The sequence below is a fragment of the Peromyscus eremicus genome, chromosome 6 (assembly GCF_949786415.1).
Source record: "Peromyscus eremicus chromosome 6, PerEre_H2_v1, whole genome shotgun sequence".
Classification (NCBI taxonomy): Eukaryota; Metazoa; Chordata; class Mammalia; order Rodentia; family Cricetidae; genus Peromyscus; species Peromyscus eremicus.
Genome location: NC_081421.1, coordinates 117,047,359 through 117,072,398, shown reverse-complemented (window position 1 = coordinate 117,072,398; position 25,040 = coordinate 117,047,359). Strand labels below are relative to the sequence as shown.

Below are 25,040 nucleotides of genomic sequence, written 5' to 3'. Positions count from 1 at the left end.
TCACAGAGATCCGCCTGCCTCTGCCTCCCGAGTGCCACCAATGCCCTGCAACCTGGGAATTCTTAAGGAGGAAATTCGGTTTTATTTAAAGAATCTTTCCCACATTAAAAATGGGTAATGTTACAATGCAGGGAGCTGGGACTCTGCATGGTCCCATAATGAATGGTTTGAAATTGGAAAAAAACAAATGAAGGAATAACTGACATAGCTGGGATTGACATGGTGTCAATTATAATTATTATCAGTTTGGTAATTCATTTTTTATCCTTAAAAAAGTGGTTTGAACCCTGTCTTGGAAAAAAAAAGTGGTTTGATATCTGTGCCAAATATAAAAAAGTTGACTTTGATAAGATATAAGACTTAGAAAAACCTACCAATAAAACTAAGTAAAGAATTCTCACACAGACAGAGGAATTTAGATCAGAACCTACTGTACCATGGCATGATGAAACTGAAGAGGAGCAGCCCAAGGTTATTGAAAACCAACCTTAGTTTATCCAGTTATCATTCAAGAATGACTACTAGATGATAGTCACCCCCAAGCTATGTAGAAGTTAACTGGAATCCTGTAGAAATGTTAGATTTGAGGAGATTTAAGAAAGCAGTCATTTCATAAGGTATGCATTCACCCTTTGTGAAGCAGATGCTTTAAATTCGTGGACAACTGGGAACAGAATTATCTTCCAGGACTGAAAAGATTTGGCTACAGCAATATTGGAAGCTGGTCCTCAGTTACAGCAGAGAACATGGTGGAAAGAGGAAGCTAGGGCCATAGAACAATGAAATAGGGCTAAAGGAATTGGTATTTCCAAAGATCAACTTCTCAGTGAAGGTTAGTTGGTATGCTGATTTGCAAAGACAGTTTGGATTTGATGATCACATCTTGGGCCCTATGTCATATAGCAGCTTTGAATTCTTCAGACAGGGTTGAAGAATCAGAAAAGAGGACTGACTCATTTACTAAAATTATACAAGGCCCCAAAGAAGCCTTCACTGATTTTTTTTTTTTTACAGATTGACTTCAGTTATAAATAGAATAATATCAGATCCAGAACTTAGACAAATACTAATTGAATCTTTGGCTTTTAAAAATGCTATCAGAATGCAAAAGGATGATTAGACCTTTAAAAGCCAGATCAGCACCCATAGAAGAATGGATCTGAAATACAACTGACATTGGATCTCACACTTACAATGCTATTTAGATAGGAAAAGTGATTTCTAAATTTTTTTAAAAAAAATCAAAAGGTCAGATATTTTGATTGTGGTAAACAAGATCATCTGAAAAGGGATTGTAGATGAGGCATTCCTATAAACAATGTTTTTTCTAGAGATAATCCAAACAGAAGGCCATAGCTTTCTGGGATATGCAAGAGGTGTGACAAAGACTGGCATTGGACTAATGAATGCAGATCAACAATGGAAAAGCAAGGTGACCTTTTGTCATTGGGAAATGCCTTAGGGGGCCTCTCAGAGGCCCCATGTCAAATTTGGTTCAATTATTCCCTACCAGCATTGGGAAAATTCATCCACAGAGCAATTAAAAGACCTGATGTCTGTTGTTAATAATTGTATTACTCTGGATGACAGAACAGCTTCAGTAGATAAAATTTTCAGGAGAGAATATAAAACAAATATTTTAACAAAATTGTTAAATGATTAAAAACCTGTCTTAGGGTTTTCATTGTTGTGGAGAGACACCATGACCACAGCAACTATTATAAAGAAAACATTTATTGGGAGGCAGAGCCAGGAGGATCTCTGTGAGTTCAAGGCCAGTCTGGGCTACCAAGTGAGTCCCAGGAAAGGCGCAAAGCTACACAGAGAAACCCTGTCTCAAAAAACCAAAAAAAAAAAAAAAAAAAAGAAAGAAAACATTTAATTGGGGTGGCTCACTTACAGTTTCAGAGGTTCAGTTCAGTATCATCATGGTGACAAGCATTGAGGCATACAAGCAGACATAGTACTGGAGCTGAGAGTGCTACATCTTGCAGGCAACAGGAAGTCAACTGACTGTCACACTGAGTGAAGCTTGAGAAAAGAGACCTCAAAGCCCACCCCCACAGTGAAACACTTCCTCTAAAAAGGCCTCACCTCCTAATAGTGTGACTCTCTTTGGAGGTCATTTTTTTTTTCAAACCACCACAAGACCAAAGCAAAAATACAAATAAATGGCATCATAAGTAAAGGTTTAGTTGACATAGGCACAGATATAACAATAATTTCACCAAAATCTTAGCATCCAGATTGGCCTCTTCTGGAGGTAAATTTATTCAGCTTCTAGTGAATGGAACTTTATCTCAGGTAAACAAAGTACAAGATGGGTCAAGTGTATAGGGCCAGAAGGACAGGTAGGGAAATTAAAGCCATATATGGTCAATATAACAATAAATTTATGGGAATGTGATTTGTTACAGCAATGAAAAACACAGATTAGCATTCTTCCAATCTCAGAAACAAAACATGAAATAAAGATTTCCTCAGAGAAAAATATTAAAAGGTATTATCAAGAACAGTCACAGACTGTACAGGATGCACATAAGCAAAACACAACAGCTGTTGAAATTTCAAAAGTACTGTGATAGTTTGAAAAAATGGGCCCAAAAGGGAGTGTCACTATTAGAAGGTGTGACCTTGTTGGAAGAAGTATGTCACTGTGGGGGGTGGACTCATTGTGACAGTCAGTTGACATCCTATTGTCTGCAAGATGTAGCACTCTCAGGCCTAGTCACATCTGCCTGCATGCTGCCATGTTCCCCTTCATGATGATAATGGACTGAAGCTCTGAAACTGTAAGCAAGATACCTCAATTAAATGTTTTCATTTATAAGAGTTGCTGTGGTCATAGTGTCTCTTCACAGCAATAAAAACCTCAGCTAAGACAGGTACTAACAGCCCTACTTTTAAAATGGTAAATGACAAAAAATTGTGGGTGCAACATCAGAAAAATTACAGACACTAGAACAGCTGGTACAGAAACAGCTAAATGTTCAACATATTAAAGAATCAACAAGTCCTTAGAATTCTCCTTCATTTGTCATTGAAAAGAAATCTGGAAAATGTAGAATGATAACAGATCTAAGAGCTATTAATAAGATGATTTAGCCAATGGGCTCTTTATAGCCTAGAATTTCCTTGCCTTTTTTTATTACCTAAAGGATATTCTAGTATAACGATTGATTTAAAAGACTGTTTTTTATTATACCTTTATAAGAACAAGATGGGGAAAAAAATTTGCTTTCACAGTGCCTACTCATAATTCTCAGCCTGTAAAAAGGTATCAGTGGAAAGTTCTTACATAAGGGATGTTAAACAGTCCCACCATGTATCAATATTTTGTACAGTAGCCATTAGAAATAATTTGTAAATAGTTTCCTCAATGTGTAATTTACTGTCATATGGATGATAACTAACTAACTGATTCAGACACAGATACCTTAAAAAATATTTGAAGAAGTAAAGAAAATTTTGCCTTATTGGGCATTACAAATTGCCCCTGAAAAACTACAAAGAGGATATTCTACTAATTACCTAGAGATATAAGATAGGTTTAGAAAAATTCAACCACAGAAAGTACAAATCAGAAGAGATCAATTACAAACTCTTAATGATTTTCAAAAGTTGCTGGGAGATAGTAGATGGCTACAGCCCACAGTTGGATTAACAACTCAAGACATAAGTAATTTATTTCAAACCTTATAAAGTGAATTATCAGTTGAGGATGACAGAGAACTGGTTTTGGTAGCAGAGAAATTACACGATGTACATGTGGATCACTTGGATCCAGAGCTTGATTGTATCCTGGTCACACTACCTTCTATGCATTCCCTTACAGGAATTCTTATACAAAGAGAATATAATGTCTTAGAATGGATTTTTTATCACACAAACAGTAAAAAATTAAAGACCTATGTAAAAAAAAGTCTTCAAAATTGATTATAAAAGAAAAATTGGTTCTTCATCAATTAACAGAAATAGACCCAACAGAAATTGTGGTACCTTTTACAATGCTGAAATTGCCTCATATGACGGTAAGTGAGCATTGACAAAGAAGTCGCAGTAATTTTTTGGGTGAGATTAGCAACAACTATTCTAAAAGCAAAAGACTTCAGTTTATAAAAAGAATTAATTGGATTCTTCCACATATTGCATGAGAAACACCAATTTTTGGAGCACCTGTATTCTATACTGATACAAATAAATTAAAAAAAAAGACAGATTATACATCAGAAAAAATAAGTAAAGTGGCTCAAAGCCCTTTTGATTATGTACAAAAGTAAAAAATATCTGCTATTCTCATGGTATTATTAGATTTTCCAAAACCTCTTAATATAGTTACTGACTCTCAATATACAGAAAGAGTTGTTTTACATATTGAAGCTGCTGAACTTATTCCAGATGATTCAGAATTAACTATGTAATTCAATTAAAGAAATAATCAGATATAGAAATCATCCCTTGTATATAACACATAATTAGATTCCATATGGGTCTACCAGGCCCTCTAACACAACGTAATGATAAAATTGATCAGCTATTGGTAGGAAATGTGCTAGAAGCCTCAAAATTTAATAAGAAACACCATGTTAACAGGAAATATTTTTCTATCACTTGGCAACAAGCCAAGGAAATTATAAGGAAATGTCCTACTTGTTCTTTGTATAACCAAGCTCCATTATCTGCATAAAGTAAACCAAATGGTACTCAAAGAAATTAAATTTGGCAAAGGGATTTGTTTCATTTTGCAGAGTTTAGAAAATTAAAGTCTGTGCACCATACCATAGGTACATATTCAGGATTTTAATGGGCAACTGCATTAAGTTTTAAAAAGGCTGATTCTGTAATTACACATTTATTAGAAGTCATGGACATTATGGGGATACCTGTACAAATTAATTTAAAACCTGACAATGCTCCAGCATATGTCTCTAGTAAAATGAAACAGTTTTTTTTTACATATTACAATATAAAGCATATTACAGGTATACCACACAATCCTACAGGACAAGCAGTTATAGAAAGATCTAATTGCACTTAAAAAGATATGTTTAAAAAACAAAAAGTGGTAATAAAGATTCCCAGGGAGAGATTATACAATGCTTTATTAACTTTAAAATTTTTAAATGCTAATGAGAAAGGAACAACAGCTGCAGAGAGACATTAGATAGAAAAAAAACTGCTGAATTAAATTAGCCTGTATACTTTAAAGATGCTTTGACCTCAGAATGGAAACCAGGACATGTATTACATTGGGAAATAGGTTTTGCTTTTGTTTTCACAGGAGAAAAAAATCTATGAATGCCATTAAAATTGAAAAGGTTAGATTCCACCAAGAGAGACTTCTTAATTAGGAGAGGTGATTGTTTACTAAGCAGCATGGCCATTCAATCTAAACTAACTTATAAGACTAACAGATGTCTTTCATTTGTCAGATATAACCTGACAAAAAAAGACAACTCCCCCAAATTAGGGTTGGGGCTGGGTTTTGTGTTTTAGAATATTATTTTAAGATGTGTTACATATGTTTATGCTGTGGAAAATTTGTTTAATGGTGCAAAGATATGTTTCATTCTTTTGTGTTGCATTTGTTTAACTCTGTGAAGCTGTGTTACTTTGCCTATCAAAAACATCTGATTGGTCCGATAAAGAGCTGAATGGCCAATAGCATTAAGTTTTAATAAGGCAGGAGGAAGGATAGGCGGGGCTGGCAGGAAGAGAGAATAAAGAGGAGGAGAAATCTAGGAGGAGGAGATCTAGGAGTGAGAGAAAGAGGAGGACTCCAGGGGCAGTCACCCAGCTACACAGCCAGCCGCGTAGTAAAAAGTAAAGAAAGGTATATAGAACAGAGAAACAAAAAAGCCCAGAGGCAAAAGGTAGATGGGATCATTTAAGTTAAGAAAGGCTGGCTAGAATCAAGCCAAGCTAAGGCCAGGCATTCATAAGAAAGAATAAGCCTGTGTGTCATTTATTTGGGAGCTGGGTGGCAAGCACCCAAAGAGCAAAAGACTAAGAGTTAAAAACAACCAACTACAGTTTTGTTTTTGTCTTTCCAGGAGAATAAAAGCATCCAACTAAGGAATCTGAAGACCAATGGACAAATAAGACATCAAAAAAAGAAGAATGAATCATCAAGAGAAAATGTCCCCCCAAAAGAGAATAAAGTGACCAAATGATATAGCATACCTCCCAACAGGATAAAATTTCATACATCTTCCCAAGCATTTGTCTCTACTGTCCTTTACAGATATAGAAGGCAGATGGTCTTTTTGTAGTCCCAGTTTAATTAAAAATTAAAGCTGGCTTTGGAGCTGGAGTGTGGCTCTCTTCTTGTCTAAACCCAAGCACGCTTGTTATAGAAAAATCCAAAATCTCTATCTCATGTCAAAAGATCCACCTGATATGGGACAGAAGAAAAAAGAAAATTAAGGGACTATTCCAGATTCTCTGTGTGATTTCTATCTTTATATGGGTTATTATTATTACTTTACTGTCTCATTAAAGACTTTATTTTTTAAAAAATATGTATTTCTTTATATAACTGTCTTTCCTCCTTTTCCTCTCTCTTCCAAGCCTACGTATACTCTTGGGACAGATAAAGCTGCGTGGCGTATGGGCGGGGGGGGGGGGGGGGGGCAGGCTAGGCGCAGGTAGGCGCTCAGCCTCCTCTCATGCTCACGTGCGTGTGTGTGTGTGTGTGTGTGTGTGTGTGTGTGTGTGTGTGCAATACTAAAGTATAAGAAAGAGGTCATAAGTTTGAGAGGAGATTAGGAGGGCAGGGGAAGAGTTGAAGGAGGAGATGGATTGGTGCAAATGAAGTGGCAACTTTTAAAAACATCTTTAAAATTCTGGTAAAATGAGTGGATAGAAAAGGGAGGTGGGTCTGGGAAATGTTAAGGGGAGTGAATATTCTGATCAAACCAGGTTGTCTGAAACTCTTATACAAAAGTAAAATTTGTTTTAAAGAATTCGCAGTCAAATCAGGAATAGGACAAAGAGATTACATTCACAGTAATTTCGGCTTCAGTAGCTTTGACCCATTGATTTGCATGTCATTTGTATGTGTATGTGCACATGTATATGTATGACAAAAATGGCATTATGTAATGTATCAACTTTTGAAAGATATGGTGAATCAGTATCTTCCAAAGACCAATAAATGCATACTGTTGCAAAGACACGTGTGGGTAAAATATCCACTTGAAATTCAAGACAGAGTACTACATTTTAAAGTATGTAACAGAATATTGAAAGCTCATTGATAAAATTTACAGATATTTACTTTTTTTTTTTGAGACAGGTCCTAACTATGTATCACTGGCTGTCCTGGAACTCACTATGTCAACCAGGCTGGACTCAAACTCACAGAGATCCTCCTGCCTCTGCCTCTGCCTCTGCCTCCCAAGTGCTGGGATTAAAGTTGTGCTCCACCATGCCCAGGCCTCATGGCAATTAACCTTTAAGAAGATTACTACTTGTCAAAGTTTGATGCCATGCCAAATATCTATAATTTTCTCAAAAATCTCTTCAATGTTCCTCCCTCAGCTAGATGCATAATTAAGGTCAGATTTTTTTCATGTATTTCAACAAAAATTTCCTATCAATAGAGATTCTATGCAAAAAAGTAGTTATTAATCCAGCTAAAAGTTCATAAAATAATGACTGCAAATGTTTTTTGTTCTCCAAAATAGTCATTTTCATACAGTATATAAGTTGTTAAATAACGGTTTAATTGCTACTATACTTAAATATATGCAAGCTTTATAAGTCCTAATTTAAATTTTTATTTTGACAAATATAACTAAATAGACAAAAGCTCTTTGGAAGTTTTCAATAACATTTAGGAGTATTCTGAGACAAAATATCTGAGAATAGAATAGACTAAAGATTGTCTTATTACTTTACATTTAAAATATTTATGTCTTTTGCATGGCTTATTTGATCACAATGCATGGATTAAATTTTATAGAATTCTTAACAATGAATTTCCAAGAATCATAGATAACTTAGTGATGGAGATACATTCTGAGAGAAATGTTTTTTCTAGGCAATTTTATCAGTGTGCAAATAACATTGTGTGTACTTATACACACATCCACAGCAGATGGCTATCATTTGGCATGGCCCTTTGATTTAATCAAGAAATATGATAAAACATGATATATATAAGAACTGTTTCAGATGTAACATGGCACACTGTTTTACAGGAAAAAAAATGGAAATAGTAGTATACTCTAAAGATTAATAGTGTAGGACAGCAAATACATAAACCAGCAGCATTACATCTGCCAGTAACAGTAGTTTGTCATAATTGTAATGTTGTAGTTTTATGTGACTACCATCATGGTGGGTTTACACCAGCATTACAACAAAAATGAATGTGTTCTGCTACAGCCTTATAATAGCTACATCACTAGCCAATAGGCTTGGTTTCAACTCCATCATAACTGGAGATTAGTTGTGATTTCTCACTCTTCTGTAACTGTCTTCTTAGTGTCTCCAGCATTGTATTTGGAAAGCGTCCGTCTTGATGACTTTTTGTTGTTAGTATAAAAAAGCCTCAAGAACCTGCTTCCACATTGTAAACTCATATTTAGGGAGACCTAAACCTATGTTTCCAGGGCATGGTCACTCATATTTGGCTCCAGAATAAACTACCTCTTTTTCTCTTTGAGTTGAGAGCTGTGTTTTTGTGTGTGAGTATTACCTTCATTCAATTCACTATCCTTTCTCACCCCATCCATTTTCTCTCAGTTTGTTCTTAAATAATTATTTTGAGTGATGTTTTTTATATTTAAATCAAGGAGGCTGTAAATCCAGCTTTGTGAAGAGCACTTGCTTAACATCAAGAAAGCCCTGAGTTGGGGCCATAGCACCTCAAAAACAAAACAAAATGTCATATCATATTTTTTTTCTCAAAACACACTAAGAGATCTGCCATCTTACATAAAACCCAGAATCTTTACAAAGCCCTCACAGGATATGCTCAACTTCAAGCTTCCTCTCCTCTTCTCTCTCTCCTAATTCTTAGTCTGACTTCTGGTGCCTGTGGCATTTGAATAGTCGTCACATTTGCTGCTACTGCGTTTTCTCCGAGCCGGCTGTCTCTGTCACCTGGGTTAACCCTTCTGCGTTATCAGCTTGTCTCAGATTAAAGGCTCTGCTGTCGGATTACTGCATAAGCATCTTTACTTCCTAAAATCTCAGATCAAAGGAAGAAGCACATTCTGAGAACCGTTTGTAGTTGCAATGATCCTTTCCTCTCTTTCCATTCTTTTATCTTGCTTTTTTTTTTCTTTAATGTCACATACTAACTACTTAAAAGTTTTTTTTTCATTTGTGAGCCATTTTGTTTCAGTTTAGTTAACCAAACTGTTAACTAAAAATTGCAGATTGACACTCAGCAGAGGCTCAGTGAAGGAATCCAGGAACTCTTCTTTCTGTTTGTACAGTTGTGAACAAACCCTGACTTGTAGCCGTTTCTTAAATATCTAAATCATAAAGCAACAGACTTGATCAAGAACTCCGCTCCCCCGGAAGTAAAAGCGTATGACCCGGGTCAAAAACGGAAGCACTTCCGGTTCCGTACAGCTGCAAACAACATGGCGAAAGCCGGGGAGAAGAGTGTCGGTGGCGGGAAGCGAGGTTTGAAGAGGAAAGCCGCCGCCGAAGAGCCTCAAGAGGCTGCGGTGGCGGGCGATGGGGCGGCGGAGAGCGGGGTGCGGCCCCCGAAAGCGGGTGCCTTCCCCCCGGGCTTCAGCATCTCGGAGATTAAGAACAAACAGCGGCGACACTTGATGTTCACGCGGTGGAAACAGCAGCAGCGGAAGGTAAGCGCGCGGGGTGGGGTAGGGGGTCGCACGGGCACGCGCGGGGCGTGGGGTGGGGTAGGGGGTCGCACGGGCACGCGCGGGGTGGGGTGGAGGGGTCGCACGGGCACGCGCGGGCCGTGGGGTGGAGGGGTCGCACGGGAGGGCGCGGGCCATGGGGTAGGGGGTCGCGCGGGGTGAGGTGGAGGGGTCGCACGGGCACGCGCGGGGTTTGCAGGTCCCGCTCTCTAGCGTCAGCCTTTTTCCGGAGGGTCCTGGCTGGGCGACCTGGTCTCTGCTCCTTGGGCCGCACTCCGGGAAGCCGAGGGTCCTGGAGAAGATGACCCTCCGGCCTCAGAAGGCGGAGGGCTCCGCACCTCCGCTTTGCCCGGCCAGCCACAGCGCTGGTTAATTTCTCGGTGTAAATTTCAAATCTCAAGCTCTGCTGCTCTGATTGCTTCGGGAACTCTTACTCATGTTAGTACTGTGAAGTGCCTATAACAACTGCGTTTGCTGGCTACCGCCTGTACTCGCGCTGTTCTGGGAGTAAACATGAGCTGAAACAGAGACTTGCAAGGCTTGCCAAGATCATAAGGCTTATTTGTGTCTGAATTGCACTTTGAAAAGCAAAATTCCTTATTACTGCATACATAAAAACATGATGTTCTTTTAATTTTTATTTGCTTGTCTCATTTGTTTGACTGAATCTTTTTGTAAGTGCTACACTGCTACTGGAGTTAGTACAATGGACGTGTCACCTATTTTGATTTGCAAGTATGAGGGAGGAATGTTCTAGAAAACTTCTTTGGACTGTGTGGATGTGGAGGCACTACAAAATTTTATATATACTTTTTTATAGCGTGTCAAACATTTTTTGTAGAAGTCAGGAGATACTGGTGTATAGCAAAAAGTTCCTATTGATGTTAAACGCTTATTTTGGTTATAAAATAGAAGAATAATTAGTGGAAACATCCTGAAAACACATCTCCCATTTCTCTTTATTTTTAGTGCTTTCCAGAAGTAATTGTTATAAACATGATCTTTAGGGTGTAAGCACTATGGAAAAAAAATACTTGTTATATGTTTGATTTAATTAGAAGCTTTATAGTAAAAATTAAAGCTACTGGAAGTGTAAATGTTCAGACTTATGTCAATTTGACAAAGCAAGCTCTTTGTTAAATAAATCCTATTGATTAGGCTGCCCATTTGTGGTTCAGTAATTTAGCTATTAAAGGAAAGTCTGGTGGGACATGGTAGTATACACCTGAGATCTAAACACTAAAGAAGCAGAGGCAAGAGGGTTATCAGAAGCAAGCCTGGGCTACCTAAGCAGACCTTTAAAAAGTTTTGTGTGCTTACTTTAAAAGATGACAATAATTCTCAGACTGTTCTTAGAACTGATCTGTGGTTTCAGTATAAGTTTGTAAAATAACTGCTAGTTTCTCAATATTGTTTGTTTTTATCCCATTAGGAAAAGTTGGCAGCTAAGAAAAAACTTAAAAAAGAGAGAGAGGCTCTTGGTGATAAGGTAAATAAGGTTTTCAGCCATGTAATTTGTCTCATATTAAGTAGAGTTTCCTGATACTATGTTGCTTGCTTTCTTCTAAAACGTTTCAGAGGTTTAAAAATAATGTAACAAAGACCTTTCTACTCCTTACCCAGCTTAACAGGTAGTGGTGAGAGCTCGTTGCCCGTTCTCAAAAGTGTGAAGTGGTTTAAAGTTCCCCTGACTGTACCTCCCTTAGTATGTTGTGCACAGACAATAAGCACAGTAATGCTGTTGTTCAGGAGGCAGAGAAAGCCCTCTGTGGCTTCGGGACTGGCGGGCTCCCCACTCTAGGCCTGAGGGTTTAGCTCTTGTGACTTAAAGCTAAAAGAACTAGTAAATACTCCTGCATTGTTGCACAACTAAGCTTTTCATTTTTAAAGTTTTTTACATACATGCTTAATTTATAATTTATACTTATAAAAATTTTAAAGCATGTGGTTCTCCCCACTTTTATCTCATGTAAGTACCAAGTAAGAATAACGATTTCCGAGGAAGGCAAAAATGTTCAGACTACACAAACTAAGCATTCTACTTTTTCATGCATTGTCCAAATGGTATCAGTTTAAATCATATAAAATCATCAATATTAGGCTATTTTGACCTTCAAGTTCTAATATATCATGTAATATTAGTATCTCCAAAACTCCCGTAATCAGCTAATTGCAGCAAATTGGTGTGCTAATCAACTTTTAACGTTATCACTGGCCCTGGATTGGGGATGTAGCTTAATTGGCTTTCAACCTGAATATACAACTCCCTGCCTAAAAACACAACAAAAATCAGTTTTTGTACTGAAAGATGACTTCCTAGAATTATCTTCAAAGATTACTAAGGGGCCAGCAAGATAACTTAGTAAGGTAAAGGTGCTTGCTGCCAAGCATGGCAAACTGAGTTTAATCCCCAGAACCCATGAGATGGAAAGAGAGAATCACTCCCACAAATTTCACACCTTAAACAAATATACCTACCCAACATCATAAATAATTTATCAGTTCATATTTCCTTTATATCTCTACATAATATCCATGTATTTTGAAGTAGTTTTAGTATATTCTTGTAATTCTGTTCTCCTTGGCAGTTTGTGGATGCCATTTCTTGATCTAAGCTGATAATTCTGCAGTATCTGGTCATGTGAGATGCAGTGTGTTAACAATTACCCTGCTGTATCGAACATTTGTTATATTGATGTTTATTTCCATTTATGAATGACCACCTCCTACAGACCTTTATTTCTTATCATAAATTCTCCCAAACAGAATTACTAGGTCATTGGATAGACTTATATCACATTTTTTAATAGAGTTCAGGAAGTATAGAAACAGTCACCTGGATTTGTACCTTTGTGATTTTTTTTTTCCATTTTGTTAATTTCCTTTTTACTGTTAGATATTTTTCTTAGAGATAATTTTTGTGATTTCTGCTACTTCTGACTATTTTTTAAGTCATTGGATTCCATATTTATCATGTATATGTCTCTTTAGATTGTTAAAAGGTAACATTACTCCATTTTGTTTTAAGAATTTATGTGACAGTAGTTGTGGTTTGAAATAAAGAACAAGTTGTTTGGAAGTTATTTGAAGACTAGTTTCTCAACTGTAATATAAAATAGTTAATAAAATGCTTCTAAAATGTGGTGCTTTCTATCTTAGGCGCCACCAAAGCCTGTTCCCAAGACCATTGACAATCAACGAGTCCCCGATGAAACCACAGTAGACCCCAATGACGAAGAGGTAATGTCAGAAGTTTGAATGCTCACCCTTGGTGGCTGTAAAGCAGGATACCCACTTCTTCCCTACCTCCTTTGCCCTTATCCCTCTCTTTGGTATTTGGCCCTCCCAGAACATTTGGAAGGCGCCACATCATACCAGCATGGGGACCTACATATGTTGCTTCACTTAGATCTTTCTTAAACACTGAAAATATATTTCGGTAAATTTTGTGATCTTTCCCACGCTGGTTTCACGTGTAAGTCTTCTTAGAGCTACTCCTGTTCTGCGGCTTATCCTTAGGGCACATGCATCTCTGTAAGTCTTGTTAGAGCTACTCCTGTTCTGCGGCTTATCCTTAGGGCACATGCATCTCCGAAACCTGCTTTGTTTGCTGGTTTGTAAAGAGCCATTGAGTTTTTGGGTAGTGGTCCTCTAACCATAGCTTACCTAAACTAATTATCTAAATACTGGCTTCATTTTAAATTTTAGATAATTAGTTCTCCATGATAGGTATATTTCTTGCTTTGTTTTTTTCCTACTTCTGTACTGACTGGAACTTCTGATACAACGTTGAGTAAATAGAAAAGGCAGTGATGGTGTCTTTACCTTGTCCTGATTTGAAAGAACACTGCCGATACAGCCTCCTTGATGTGTACGTCATCAGTGTAGGTTTCCTTATGCTTACAGAAATCCTGTTTATGCTCTGTTTTGTCATGAATGAGTATAGAATTCATTCTCTGAAAATACTGAGATACTTGTGTGTTTCTTCCCCGTGATACCTTTATGCATCTGTGGGTTTTTGAATGGTAAATGGATACCTAAATGGCATCTGTGAGTTTTCAAATGTTAAAAATAAGTATCTTGCCTTCTTGGGATAAGCCATTCTGGCTCTGATATTCTATCTTTCTATTATACATTGTTTTGGATTGTTGATGATTGCTTAGAATTGGTATCTATATTTGAAATCATGCGTTAAACTATAGTAATGTCTGATTATCACTCCTAGTATTCCTTCTTTTTTAAAAAAATTAAAACTTCACTGTAAATATCATGTAGATAAAAGTCAGGCAGTGAGAAGAACTAGACCACAGTCTAGTCTAAGAAAACCCGTAGTTTAGTCTTAACATTTTCTCTTCATCAAGTTTGATCAGACAGTTATTTTGTGTTCCTTTCAGAGTAGGTTTTCTTTAAGCTTTTCTCTTAGTGTTTCATTTCTATCTCCCTCTTGTTTCCTTCTGCTTTTATTGAGCTTCGTCTATTTTTATTTTATCAACTTGATTTTTTTTTTTTGCTATGAGTGACAAAATTCCCTTTGAGTATCACTTGTGGTAAATCCTACAAGTTTTAAAATGTGCTACTTTCATTATTAGTTTAAATCAGTTTCTCTTTTAGTGGAATATTTGTTGATTGCTCACAATTTATTAAGTTTTTGTTTGATTAAAAATTTAATTGGCATGTTTATTTATGAGTCCATAATTTAGTACATATATACTATTCCTAATGATTAAATTGTAGTACATTTATGTCTCGAATATCATTTCTGTGTTGTGAGAACCTTCAAACTGTTGTCTGGTTATTTTTTAATGTATGATAAATGGCTTTAGACACTGATAATCTTACTCTGCTCCGTTTATATAATACAGAATTGACTTTTCCTGCATGTCTTTAGGACTCCTCCCGCCTCTCTCTGCTGGCAGATGTCATTCGCCACCAGGTCTTATTTCGTTTCCCAGTCTTCCTTTTGTGTGTGTCTCAGCTCTACATGCTGCCTCCCCAGCCCGTGAGATTCCTAAGGGCGTAGATGGTCAGTTTTAGACTTCTGATAGATGTGTTTAAAGCTCTGGTTTCCCATGGTGGCTTTAACATGGTCCATATGTTTTGACAGCTTGTTCTTTTGTTCTTTACTTATTCAAGAGTTTTGTTTTGATTTGTTTGGTGGGAACAGAGGAACTGGAGATGGAACCTAAGCAGCCACACTCTGCAGCCCAAGAGGTTTTCTAATTTTCTTTCTAATTGACTTCAGCTCACTGATTATTGTGTATGTTAATTTACAAATATTTGAAAATATTCTAGATTTCCTTCTTGTGGGTGACATCTGTTAATTCTCTCATGCTTGCTTAACACACTTTCTTTCAGTTAAAGAGAGGTTTTTAAGTCCTGGCATGTGGTCTGTTCTGAGGATGTTGTGTTGCCCTTGAAAAACATGTGTTTCCTATTATTTTGGGAGGGATTGTTGTGTTGCTTGGTCGGCTGCTGCATCTCACATATTCTTTCTGAGTGTTAATTGACTTGTCACTGAGGGCTTGACTTGTGTACTATACCTCACAGCTGTCTGCTTCTTCTGTTACTTTGACTTTCCGCTTCCGATTTTAGTTCTTTTGTTAGCCTCACGCATTCACAATCATATTGCTCTATGAAATTACTTGTGTCTTGATGTACTCTTCCTTGACCCCATAGAAAATACTGCCTTTGCATTGAGCAGTACTTCTTAGTGTCTGTTTTGTCTTATGTACATGGAGCCACTTAAACTCTCCCCTAGGGACTCTCTCCACAGTATGCTTTTCCATGTTTTGCTTTGAAGTTATTCATGGGCTTGATTTTAATGTGTATCACTTATCAAGAGCATATGGTTGGGTCTTGCTTTTTGATCAGCCTGAAAGTTAGACCCTAATGTAAGTTATAAGCATAGCTAGACTTTTGCATCCATCCATCCCCGCACCCCCACCCCCCACCTTGTTCTCAGCTCTTCCTTGGCTGTTGTCGTTTGTGGTAGTTTTTCACTGTGCTGCTTTAATTCTGCTTGATTTTTAGGCTGGTGTTCTTTTAGTAGTTGCCCTTAGAGTTACAACGTGCCTGGGCTGAGAGCTTAATTCTCAGCACTGGAAGGAAACAAGCAGAAGGCTGCGTGTGTCTTTAGTCATCCCAGTCTGCTGTGAAGCTGCATGATTCTGCTAAACCGTGGAGAGACGGTGCTGTTAGAGTCGGTTCCCTCCATCCTGGTGTATCATACACCTGATGCTGATGGTCATTCACCACATGCTGTCTGTGAACAACCTGGAGTCATAGTGACTACTTGAATGCATCTGGAGCTTTTCAAAGAAAGCAGAGTGTGTGTCCATGTAGTTCAGTCTTTAAGTACTGCACCTTTATAGTTTAGCACCTGTTTCCTAGGTCTGCCTTCCCATCTAGTGTCATTTCTTTTGTCTTCATGGCAGATTTCCTAGCTGCTAATTACCCCCGGGTTGTTTACTGAAGATACACTTTGCTTTCATTTTCAGAGACAACCGTTCAGAGTGTCCGGCTTTCTTTCATCTGCATAAGTGTTAGTATTTTCATCAAGTTTATCTTTTTAGCCATGATTTCTTCAATACTTTTCTGCCTTTCTCTTGTGCCCTTTGAGAGACTCCCTTTACACACACTGCTGAAATGTCTGACATGCTGCAGTTCCCTCCATCCTTGCTGCATTTCTAGGATGGTTTTCTCTGTCTCCATGCTGGATCAGGTTGATGTCCGTTCATTCTTTTTCAATCCGCTGGTTTGTCCACTGGTTCATGCTTTCTTTAAATCATAGAACACATTACTCAGAGCTGCTTTGCCATCTGCCAAATTTCACGTGTCAGCCCACTCAGTTATCTGCTAATTATTTCCCCGATTGTGTATCACGCTTCCTTTTCTATTAAGTTTTGGGTGGAAGTTAGACATCTTACACACACAGTGTTGTAGTTCTAGACTGTAAGTTATTTAAGTAGTTTATTTTGGGTTTGTCTTATTTGTTTGTTTGTCAGGATCTCCCTCTGTAGTTCAGGCGACCCTGGAATTCCCTATGCAGCCCAGCTGACTTCAAGCTCATGGCAGTCCTCCTGCCTCAGCTTCTCTGGGTTTACAGGAATGAGCTACTGTGCTCAGCTCTAGTTTATTTGGTAAGGACTGTTTTGTTGTTTCTGTAACTTGCCTGGACTTCATAGTGTGAAGTCATTCTCTTCTGGGCAGTGGCACAAGGTCTGCTGAGTTCTGTTGTTTTGGATTTAATTTGCCTCACCACTGATTGCCCTGTTTTGATTAAATGCCTTATTACATGCAGTCGGTGGTTAGGCAGGTACTGTTGGACACCTGGAGTCCCTCAGACATGTACCTTTCTCTGTCTGAGCTGTGCATGTGTGGAGGAATGCCTTCAGAGCTCCACCAGTTCTGTCTCCCTGCCTTTCACACTCAGTGGGTTCTCAGGTCTCCTCAGCCTGTGTGAGATTAGAGCCACCAGTGGGTTTGTGGTGACAGTGTCTGAAGTACATTACAGCTCGGACTTCACCACTTGTAAATGTCCAGCTACGCCATACTTCCCCTACACTAGGTCTGCAACCCTGGTCTGACCTTTCCCCTACCAATTTTGATTCTTGTTTTCGCTCCAGGCTACTACCCCATCCTGGAATCTAGTCCTGCTGTTTTCTTCCACCAACACGATGAGATGGGTATAATAGCATTAGTCAGGACTGGAATTCTTGCCCATATCTGTAGGCATTCTGCAAGAATACACACATCTTAGTTTGTGCCCTGACAGTATTTTTGGTAGCTACCCAGTTTATACTCTAATTGTGCAGGTGATTCAGCCTCTTCGTGTCACTATTAATGTCACCTCCTGTGCCTGTCAGCTAACAGTCAGTCAAGCAACACTTTAAAATCCAAGCTCAGTGAACTGTTTGGTATAGAATAATCTCTCCTCTGTTCTCAGGTCGCTTACGATGAAGCTACAGATGAATTTGCTTCCTACTTCAACAGACAGACATCTCCTAAGATTCTCATCACAACATCGGATAGACCTCATGGGGTAAACACATTGATTAGTGTAGTCCATGAATTGCTATATTTAAATGGTCCATTCAGAAAAGTGTAATAGTTAATTGCCTTTGATAATGACAGTGAATGAGCTAAAGAAAAGTAACTGATGATATCATGTAGGGTTACTGAGCACAATTCTTGAGGATAATTTTATGACCTTGAGAACTATTAACATCATGGCTGGGTAACTCCTTGTTATGAAGTGCTGTCCTGTTCATTATGGGATGTTTAGCAACATCCCCAGCTTCTGTCAATTACAGGCCAACAGAAACCCCACGCCTTGCACCAAGTGTCTCCAGATATTGCCATGTCTCTGTCTCCATGAAGTAGCACTACTCCTTTTGAAAACCTGTGTCTTTGATACATGAGACATTGCTCTGCTTTTGTTCTTGCCCTGTCTTGCTCCCTTTTTTAATATTACCTTGATTCATCATCATTCCTGTCCTTACACATGTATCCTTGTTCCTTCTTACTCTTGGTGATTTTTCTTATTTTCTTACAGAGAACAGTACGACTCTGTGAACAGCTCTCAACAGTTATACCAGATTCACATGTTTACTACAGAAGAGGACTGGCTCTGAAAAAAATTATCCCACAGTGCATTGCAAGAGATTTCACAGACCTGATAGTTATTAATGAAGATCGAAAAACACCGAGTATCCTTTGGGTTTGTTTTTAAGGAAATTTTCCTGTTCCTTTCCTCGCCTGTTTTTAAACGTATTTGAAAGACTAGGAAAGGATTCCTATCACTTTTAGAATGAACATTTTTCCATAGCATTGCATCTCTATCCAAGATGCTGTAAGACTTTTTTACTCATGAAAACATTTATCAGGCAAGTGTCGCAGCTGAAACACTGCTCTAACCTTAGTAAAGGATGTAACAACAGTCAACCTGCCATAGTACTTCAGGCCAATAGTCCTGCCTACTAATAACACTGTTCCAGCGACATGAAGGGAGGAGGGCTTCGTGGGGACGCTTGAGCTGGGTCTGATGAATGAGACAGGAGTCGTCAGTGGGGAAGGAGGCAGCATGAAAGTTCCAGCCCAGGAGACACCATGTAGTTGGGTATAGTTTCATCTTAGGGTATCAGGAAGCACATCGTTCTGAGGAGGGAAGCCGTGCTATGTGCTCGGTGGTGTGGGTGCTAGTAACAGTGAATCTTTTTCTGTGAGTCTCACATCCGACATCAATGTCATCTGACCTCAAGGTATTTCCGTTGAGATGAAAGAGTTAAAATACATCTAGATTTCTTTTTGTAGTTGCTATTATTTCTTGAATAGTGCCTATAATTTCAGTATCTAAGAAATGACCAATTGGGTGAGTCAGATTAGTTAAAATTTGTAAAAATAGCAATAGGACTATGTGTTCTGCCACAGGACATTTTTTTTTTATATACACTGTTCTAATACAATGTATTTTTTAAATCCATTTTTCACAGCTTTCATTGTTTTTAATATAACTTATTGTTTTTAATAAAACTTTGTTTGCCTGTATTAGTTTTCCAGAAACTAAAATAAACAAAAACTAACTTTTTAATGTGGCATTTGCTGTCCAGATTATGATTTGGTTTGGCTAGGTTATTATAATTTTTTGTATGCCTAATTATTCCAGAAAAGAACCATTTTTAAAGTGATTGCTGCCTTTGTAATTGCTTCTCTAAACAATATGGCAGGGTCTGTTTGGTTTTACAGTTGTCATTTATAGCTGCTAATCACAAGATTCATCAATTTAATGTTTTCTCTTTGCTTTAATATTTCCTATAGGTACACAACTGACGCCATTTCTAGCTTTTACAAAGCCTGCCTTGTCTTGGCAAAATAAGTCTTTGTGTCTGAAATGTTCATTATTTTGTTTTACCATTTAATCACCTTGTAGAACCAGCATTCAGTCTCTTTTCTTCATTACTGAAACAGGCACAGTGACTGTTTTGCATTATTTGTGTTAGTTTAACAATACAACTTATGTATGTACCAAACAAACAAAACCAATTTATTTAGGAACCTATGAATTTGGAATATGTACTTTGCTTTTGGCATAAGCCACAATTTAATAGGAATGTTCTAGATAGAATTCAAGCTTTTACAAAGGTTGGAGGAAATTATTTTAGATTTACTGGTCTCCTTAATTTTCATGGTTTTGTGAATGTGCAAACAGTAAGAAAGTACTTGGCTATATTTCATGAAGTTGAACTTAGAGTGAATCTTTAACTAGAAGAACTCAATATTTGCTGGTAGCTTGTTTAAAAATAAACAAAAACCAGTTCTAATACTGAGGTTAACAGAAGTTGGGGAGAAAGGCATTTTCCTGACTTATAACTGCCATTTTAGGTGACGGGCACTGTGGTAAGTTAATTCTGACTGCATGAAAAGGTGGCACTTGCAACAGTCCTTAATGGAGAAGCAAAATACTGCAAATGTTTGAAATAACAGGCAAAATAGCTTCGTTATATGTGGTATATAAGATTGTATGAGGACCTTCAAGTCAGGAAACATTTGGGAAAATTGGATATGAGAAATGCAGTTTGTGCCTACATTACTGTGTCAAACTAATGTCTTTATTCTGAACACAAGTCAGTGGTGACAATGGTAGGAAATTAGCTACTGCTATTGAAACTGCTATGTAGTTCTTCTCTTGTCATTAGAAAGTGTGGGGGTGATAAAATGACCCAGCTAAGTCCTATATGGCTTAGTATTTGGAGAACCAAGGGCCAAATCCAGACTTATCATCTATATTAGAAACTGAACTTGAGGTAGAGAGCCCCATCTGTTACCTTATTTTAATGATACAGGTGGAAAGTATCAACTAAGGAACGTCAGGGTGGAAGTGGTTATAGAAGTGAAAATGTTAAATGAGAGCAGTAGGTGGATGAATGACAAGTTGAAGAGAACTGATGGTGGCAGTATTGTTTTGTAGATCTCAGATTGTATGCACAGATGGAGAATGGTTTGGGTAGGGATGGTCTTAATTTTCTGCTGCTGTGACAAGCTGCCATGACCAAAGCAATTTATAAAAGAAAGCATTTAATTAGAGGACAGCTTACAGTTTCAGAGTGGGCCCATGACCATCATGGCAGGGAACATGGCAGCAGGCAGGCCCATGGCACTGGAGCATTCGCTTCCATCTTATCTACAGGTTGGAGAGGGAGGAGGAGAGAGAGACAGAGAGCCTGGGCCCGGTAAGGGTTTTTGAAATCTTAAAGCCCTCCCCAGTGACACACCTTTAAGGCCACACTTCTAACCCCTTCTTAAACAGTCCACCAACTGTGAACCAAACATTCAAATATGTGAGCCTATGGGGGTCATCCTCATTCAAAACACCATGTTTTTAAAGACTTATTTATTATGTATACATGTATGTCTGCATGCTAGAAGAGGGCACCAAATCTCATTACAGATGGTTTTGAGCCACCATGTGGTTGCTGGGAACTGAACTCAGGACCTGTGGACGAACAGCCAGTGCTCTTAACCACTGAGTCATCTCTCCAGCCCAGTTGATGCTTTTTTTAAAAATTGGCTGTAATATAGCTTCTCCTGGCTGCTTTTAGTCCATCAGTTTTCAACCTGTGGGTCACGACCCCTTTGAGGGGGTTGAACAACCCTTTCACAGGGGTCACCTAAGACTATCGGGAAACTCATATTTACATTATGATTCATAACAGTAGCCAAATTACAGTTATGAAGTAGCAACGAAATACTTCTATGGTTGGAGGTCATCACAGCATCACCTGTTTTAAAGGATTGCAGCATTTGAAAGGTTGAGAACCACTGCTCAGTAAAGACAGCAGCCAAAGGGTTCAAATCCAGGCTTCAGTAAGCTAGCCTCATCCCTTTACGTACTTTTTAATTTTGAAATTTGGTCAGAGCTGCCCAAGCACAGTCTTGAAATTTCATCCTCTTGCTTAAGTCTCCGGGCAGCTGGACTGCGGGCCTGGGCCATCGATCCCAGTTTGTGTGTTGTCCACCTGCTTAAACTAAAGGCTGCTGTTGACTGAAAGCCGTGGTCAGCCACTGCTCTCAGTTTGCCTGCTTGGGCTGTCACTGGGCACCAGCCATAACTTACTCTGGTGCCACAAACCCTTGAGTGCTGCTCTGTCTCCTGTAGCTGAGACTCCGGTGCTTTTGGCTGCTCTACTTGCTGGTAGGCAGGTCTCTTATATTTAATCTGTAGTTTATAGTATCTAGCATCATTCTGTTCATGCTAGACTAATGGGTTATAAAGGTTGATTTAAGTTCTCATTAATCCGAAGAGCTTCTCTCTTCTTAAATAGCAGCTTTGACTTTGCTGTAACAGGAATTTGCGATCCTGTTATCCTCTTATGTCCTAATCTTACAAACAGGACACACAAGTGGAGGTGAACTTACATACTAGTAGCATTGAATCCCATCTTTTTTTCTTCTTGAGTAGTGGTCATTGGATAGACTTTTGTTGTTGTGTACTTTCACTTTGAAAGCCCAGGATACCCTATTGTGAATGATGGTATTTAATTGTAAAAACAAAAAACTAAGATGATTGTAGATTAATACATATTTTCTTGTAAGATTTGATATGGTTTGACTTTGGTTTGGTAGGAAAAGTTCAGCTAACCCAGAAGAACAAATACTCCATCTACTAATTTCTAGGTGCCCTCAAGCATACAGAAGACAACTTATTTATGCAATTTAGGGCGTAAGCTATAATTTGGTATGCTTCTTAACCTTTGTGAACAGATGGCCTTATTTTGAGTCACTTGCCAAATGGCCCCACTGCTCACTTTAAAGTGAGTAGTGTTCGTCTTCGTAAAGAAATTAAGGTGAGTCTTATGTACTCCTTGATCAATACTGATCTCAGGTTATCAGTAGATGCTTAAAGATCTAATTGATTTTAATTATTTGATCTTCTGATGACAGCAAGTTGTCTACCGAGATATGTTGCAAGACCATAGACAATTTTGATAATAGCAGTAGTCCACGTTGCCATGAATGTTTTTATAGTAGGGTTTACTTTGGGATGTGTTCAATACATATTAAATATCTTTGTGGGTTTGATAAACCATCTCTTACATTTTTGTCATTTAAAAATTTTTTTAAAGTCAGGATTGGTGGCTCCTGCAGTAATCCCAGAACATGGTACCTGAGGCAGAAGGAGCAGTTTTAGGGTAAAGCTGAGCTAAGAAGTGCCAGACCAGTCCGAGCTAGAGTGAGACCCTGTGTAAAAGCAAATTATTTTTAATGTTGTCTAAATTCTGGACCCAAAATTATAGTGTATGCATTTTCTAATTCTCTTTACTGGGTATTATATTTTTTAATTTTTCCAGAGACGAGGCAAAGATCCCACAGAACATGTTCCCGAGATAATTCTGAATAATTTCACAACACGGCTTGGTCATTCCATTGGACGCATGTTTGCGTCTCTCTTTCCTCATAATCCTCAATTTATTGGAAGGCAGGTTGCCACATTCCACAATCAGCGGGATTATATTTTCTTCAGGTTTCACAGGTAAGGGCAGACGTTAACTTGGACTTTTTTGTCAATATAAACCTATGTTCTGATATAATAAGTCCTTTAAGCTTTGCCATAGAAAATTAGTTTGAATGAACCTAATTGTTGTTTAACTTTTGTCTCTGAAGATATATATTCAAGAGTGAAAAGAAAGTGGGAATTCAGGAACTTGGACCACGTTTTACCTTAAAATTACGATCTCTTCAGAAGGGAACCTTTGATTCTAAATATGGAGAATATGAATGGGTCCATAAGGTATGTGGTGATTGCTCCAAAGCCCATTTTAACTATATTATTTACATGTTAAGGTGTGTGAGAGAATCTTCTCCCATGAACTAGAAAGCAGCAATCTGATGTGGTCTCTTGGGCTGCTATTAACCTGGATTTTCTTGAAGTGGCCCAAAGCACAGTGGTCTTTAAATGAGACCAACACTGACGTAGGAATGGGCAAGTCTCAGGCCAGCTGCCCAGCAGTGTCTGAAGCCTGGTGACTCTGCTGCACTGTTTGAGAACCAGCACTGTTGGACATTTGGAAAGCATCTTAAGACAGATGAGAATGTCTGTAAATCGTCCTTTTCTGCCTAGTTAGCAGCAGTACTATTTCTGCACTACACACAGGCTTAGAACAGAAATTCCCAGCAGTTAAATTAGCCCTGAAGACTGACTGTCAGGGGCTCAGACATACCCAGCCTTTACTATCTCACCTAACTTCTTCTTCATTGTCTTCTCCCCTTTAATTTTCAGCCACGGGAAATGGATACAAGTAGAAGAAAATTCCATTTATAAAGTACTGAGGGAGTAGTATTGAATTTTGCTGGACAGGCCTGTCTTGAAAAACATGGTAAATTATTTAACAAAGCACCCTTTTCAAAATCGTTTTATTTGATTTTGTAAATCTTATATTTGAACAAATGACCAAGTGCCATGAATTTCTACTTTGTTGTTGTAAATATAAATAAATATAATTTTGGTGAGGATCTAAAACTCCTAAACCTTGCTATCATTTTGTGTTAATTGTGAATTTTGTTAGAATGAAGATTCAAACTTTCTAATTTGCACTCCCAAAGAACTTGTAGGCCAGGAAAAGTGTAGCCCTGATTTAATACACCAGTCTCAGAGGCCAGATTACCAGGACTTGGCACAAAGTTACAGGTCACTGGAGTTAACCTATCAATTCCTGTTTTCTTGCTCAATTTTACCTAATTACCATCTACTGTCCTACTTCATTCAGGTATTGTCTTGAGTTCTCAAGTCCTGCCCCATTTCCCTCTGCTCCCACATACCACACACAGTGTTTCTCTGTGTAGCTCTGGCTGTCCTGGAACTCCTTTTGTAGACCAGGCGGCCTTGAACTCACAGAGATCTGCCTGCCTCTGTCTCCCAAGTGCTGAGATTAAAGGCATGTTACACCACCATCCAGCTCAAGTTCTTGATTCTTCAAAGAGGACTCTTTATTTCCAAAGTGAATCAACTACCTTCCTGGTATAACCGCTAAATACACTACAAAGCATTTTGTGTTGTTTGGAATCTTTTGTTGTCTGTGTGAGCCCAGAGGACAATGTCAAGTGCCTGTCATCCCTTTCTGCCTCATTTATTAAACAGAGTCTTTCATTAAACCTAGAGCTCACCATTTTAATCCATGCTGGTGGTCAACAAACCCTCTC

At 38.3% G+C, this 25,040-nt stretch overlaps 2 protein-coding genes across 2 annotated transcripts in view; one reads left to right on the top strand and one right to left on the bottom strand.

Annotated features, from left to right (window-relative positions):
- LOC131913651 (uricase) overlaps nucleotides 1–9,823 on the bottom strand; it is a 120,204-nt gene extending 110,381 nt beyond the window's left edge. Inside the window, exons 1-2 of the mRNA XM_059266413.1 lie at nucleotides 8,944–9,823; nucleotides 6,184–6,394 (exon numbers count right to left, since the gene is read on the bottom strand). The gene's annotated coding sequence lies outside the window, so the exon portion shown is untranslated. The remainder of the gene's footprint in view (nucleotides 1–6,183; nucleotides 6,395–8,943) is intronic.
- Nucleotides 9,569–24,379, top strand: Rpf1 (ribosome production factor 1 homolog). The gene is made up of 9 exons (XM_059266411.1): nucleotides 9,569–9,827; nucleotides 11,278–11,334; nucleotides 13,005–13,085; nucleotides 17,791–17,886; nucleotides 18,400–18,553; nucleotides 22,605–22,687; nucleotides 23,192–23,373; nucleotides 23,505–23,631; nucleotides 24,121–24,379. The coding sequence occupies exons 1-9, from the start codon at nucleotides 9,600–9,602 to the stop codon at nucleotides 24,160–24,162; spliced, it is 1,050 nt and encodes a 349-aa protein (XP_059122394.1). The 5' UTR covers nucleotides 9,569–9,599; the 3' UTR covers nucleotides 24,163–24,379.
- The last annotated feature ends 661 nt before the right edge of the window (nucleotides 24,380–25,040 follow it).